This window comes from Pseudomyrmex gracilis, unplaced genomic scaffold, assembly GCF_002006095.1.
Source record: "Pseudomyrmex gracilis isolate BER0280 unplaced genomic scaffold, ASM200609v1 scaffold_453, whole genome shotgun sequence".
Lineage (NCBI taxonomy): Eukaryota > Metazoa > Arthropoda > Insecta > Hymenoptera > Formicidae > Pseudomyrmex > Pseudomyrmex gracilis.
Genome location: NW_018021037.1, coordinates 89,574 through 93,065, shown reverse-complemented (window position 1 = coordinate 93,065; position 3,492 = coordinate 89,574). Strand labels below are relative to the sequence as shown.

Here is a 3,492-nt window from a genome sequence, read left to right as displayed (position 1 = left end):
TGTGTTAGTTTTTTCACTTATTGTTTTTCTTTTCATTTTTTTTCCTTGCTTCTACTGATTGCGAAGACGCGAAATACATGTAGCTATCGTGCGATAGCGTACTCAAATGTGAAAAGAATTCTGTTAGTTTTTATTGCGCCTGCGCTGGCAACAGAATAACGTTCCGTTTTGATGTAATTGCATAAATTGTAAATTACACCAATTTACTCGTCATATTGCGCTCTGGTAAAAGCGGCAATTTAGTTAGGGTTTTTTTTCACGGGATATACATTGCATCCTTTTCTTTCCTTTTTATTTATTAATTATAATTATGATAAACGGTATACTTTTGTTTCACTTGGATGAAATTGTTTTGTAAAGTCCTAATTACAATATACTTTTCTTCTATTTTCTTTACTGCTATAGTTGTGCTATTGTTACATTTCTTATTTACAACACCTTGTCGCAAAGATAGAATAATTATGAAAATTATACTAGCAAAAAGATACTTTATGTAAGCGCGAGAAAGCAACGTAAGGGGGAAAGTACGTCTATAGACCCCGAGTGTGTTCAGTGATGTTCCGACCGTCATTCAAGATGAAGTTNCCCGATATGCCATACTATAGACTCAACTACATTCTCTTGTCATCGATTGGACTCTGGCCATACACTAATTCCAGCATTAATCAGATACAATTCACGTTGTCAATACTGATATATATCTCGTTTATATCTGTCCAGGTATATATATGCTTTATTTATAAAACAATGGTAATCATCACATTACATGTTTCACAAACAAAGTAATGTATACTGCTAGTTTGTTTATATACGTTTGTGTTCTTTNAGAACATAATAGNTTTTNTTTGTATATATGGAAAAATGTTTTTGATTNTAAACAAATTAAATTACTACAAAGTTTCACACAANAATTGAAANTTCACACATTTGTAACTATAAACNTGTCTCTTTTGCAGTTGATAAAGTTATTTAGTTCAGAGTTTAATCTCGACCTTTTATTGGGAGTGTCATCTATTTGCCTCACTGTTGTAATGTTCGCTGTTAAATATGTTGCTTTTTATGCTGTTATGCAAAATGTGAGTTGCACAGTAATAATTCTTTTCAAATCGTTTTTAATCCTTTTGCTACCATGGCCGACTAAAGNTTGTCGCCACAAAATGCTNACATACCATGGACGACTCGCTGGAAAAGCCGTANAAATAAGTAGAATAACGTAACAAGTTCAATCAACAAACTTTAGCTTGCTTATTGCTGGAAGATCATCCACGACTGATAAATGTTTTTAAGACTAGTAAACCGTAGACTTACTTTCTTTTTACGAGAAATATACACTTGTGTCATTTCACAGCGGTTTGGTTTCGCAGGAAGTCTAGCAGCTAAATCCGCGGGACCGAAAGGGTTAATGTGTAATGAACTTAATTAGAGTAATCCATTAATTAGAGTATCCATTTAGGATATTATNTATGATATTACATATTTTTCTCATATACTTATACGCAAGTAATATTAATAGATTATTAAACTGCCAAAACTTCTGCGAAGCAACTGGAGCATTTTAATAGACGATCAAGAAATGGATATATTGCATAAATATAGTAACACAAGCAAACTATTTACGATACTTATAGCAAGTAAGTACAACACACATATATTAAAAATACTTACTGTTATTTATGTAAAATCATTTATCATGGCGTACCGTTGATACTAAAGTTATTTAAATTCTTACATTTTTAAAATTTATATTAAGTGTGTGTATAAAGATTATTTTGATAAAATAATTGCTTATCTTCTCGCATGTGTATGACATCTATGTGTATTCAAGAAAAAGTAATTACTTTCGAAAGTCGAGTGAGTCAAGAGATTATAACAATTTCAGCAACTGTGTATTCCGGAATTTTTTTCTTCATTGTACTGCAATACGTGCCGAGTATACTTGATATCGTAATGCCGCTGAATCAGTCTCGTATGCACAAACTCTTCTTTCAGACGGAATATTTTGTTGATGAGCAGAAATATTTTCATCTTCTAGCGATGCACATTAATATCGGATTGCTGGTTGCAGCAACCACCGGAGTAGCTACTGAAACGTTCGCATTAGGATACGCGTTACATAGTTTTGGAATGTTTAAGATTGCTAGGTAACCGTCATGTTTTTCATTTTTTTACTGAGGTTTTTGTGTCGCTGTTTTTCATTATTTTTTACTATTTAATGTGTTGTACATGACATATGCAGATACCGTATGCAACGTATACTAGATGAAAATTCAACAAAGATATATGAAAGTTTTAGACACAGTAAGTGTCACGGTAAAATAATTGATGCGGTCAATGTTCACAGAAGAGCGATCGAGTTAGTATATTTTTTAAAGTAAGAATAATAAACTTTAAACGCGCGCGTTTTGATTCAACAATAACGAGATACGTTTTCTCGATAGATTTTCAAACTTGTTAGTAGTGTGTTTCGGGCGATCGTATTTGGCCATATTTACGATTGGTTTATCTGCGGCGACCTGCAATCTTTTCTACGTGAGTGCATTTGCAGTTTTCAAGCTTCGGAAGTCTATTTACACTTACCGAAGTAGCTAATTGTACTTCTAGCTCTATCGATTAGTAATGCTGGACAAGAAAATAATAGAAATATGTAAATCTGTTATTTTAATTTGCTTTATGATTATGTATATGATTATGGGCAATTACGTCGGACAGGAGTTTATGAATTGCGACTATAGTGTCTATCGAGCAATGTAAGTAATAATCGCTGTATTCGTGTTTTTATACACGTATGTACATCTTGACTATAAATATTTATATATTTACGTAGATGCAACACACCATGGTACAATGCGCCAGTAAAAACGCAAAAATTAATATTTTTCCTGATACAAAAAACCACGAAAACGTACAAAGTCGATGCCGGCGGTTTGTTCAGTCCTGGCTTGGAAGGTCTCGCCTCGGTAAGAAATCACGTTATTGATTGATACAAGTATCAATAATTACTTTTGAATCACTTGGATGAGTAGTCTAATTTTGTAGTCAGTGAGTTTGATTCTCTCCACCGTTACTGTGTTCTGCTCTGTGCAGGGATAACTAGCCAGCTATAACAACAAGGAAATTTTTACAATTTTTTGTAGATACGTAATAAAATTCTAGACTTACGCGAAGTTCCATTAGTAGAAAACGTTCGTCGTTATATTTGTGAAATAGAGCAGTCCGTATAAAATAAAATGTAAATAGTGTGAAAAATACTGTTGAACATAAACTTGTTTGTATATGTTTTTTGAAACTTCTTGTTTTTTCTTGTTGGTGACGAGCACATTATTTGAAAGAAGTACTGATATATGTGTTACGTCCTGACCTACGGTTACGATCGGGTCCTAACGGAGGAACGCAACTTGACACACGACACTTTTGTGTATTATATCTCGACACACTGACCTAATGAGATAAGGCAAGCATGCGAGTCGAGTGAGACTGTTCAACGACGTAGTC

General features: G+C 33.4%; 1 protein-coding gene across 1 annotated transcript in view; it reads left to right on the top strand.

Annotated features, from left to right (window-relative positions):
* The first annotated feature begins 553 nt into the window (after positions 1–553).
* The window catches only part of LOC109860712, a 13,159-nt gene continuing 10,220 nt past the window's right edge, over positions 554–3,492 (top strand). Inside the window, exons 1-8 of the mRNA XM_020439983.1 lie at positions 554–720; positions 957–1,076; positions 1,514–1,631; positions 2,033–2,141; positions 2,237–2,353; positions 2,439–2,529; positions 2,710–2,747; positions 2,825–2,957. Of these exons, the coding sequence (XP_020295572.1) occupies positions 556–720; positions 957–1,076; positions 1,514–1,631; positions 2,033–2,141; positions 2,237–2,353; positions 2,439–2,529; positions 2,710–2,747; positions 2,825–2,957 (891 nt within the window). The 5' untranslated portion in view covers positions 554–555. The remainder of the gene's footprint in view (positions 721–956; positions 1,077–1,513; positions 1,632–2,032; positions 2,142–2,236; positions 2,354–2,438; positions 2,530–2,709; positions 2,748–2,824; positions 2,958–3,492) is intronic.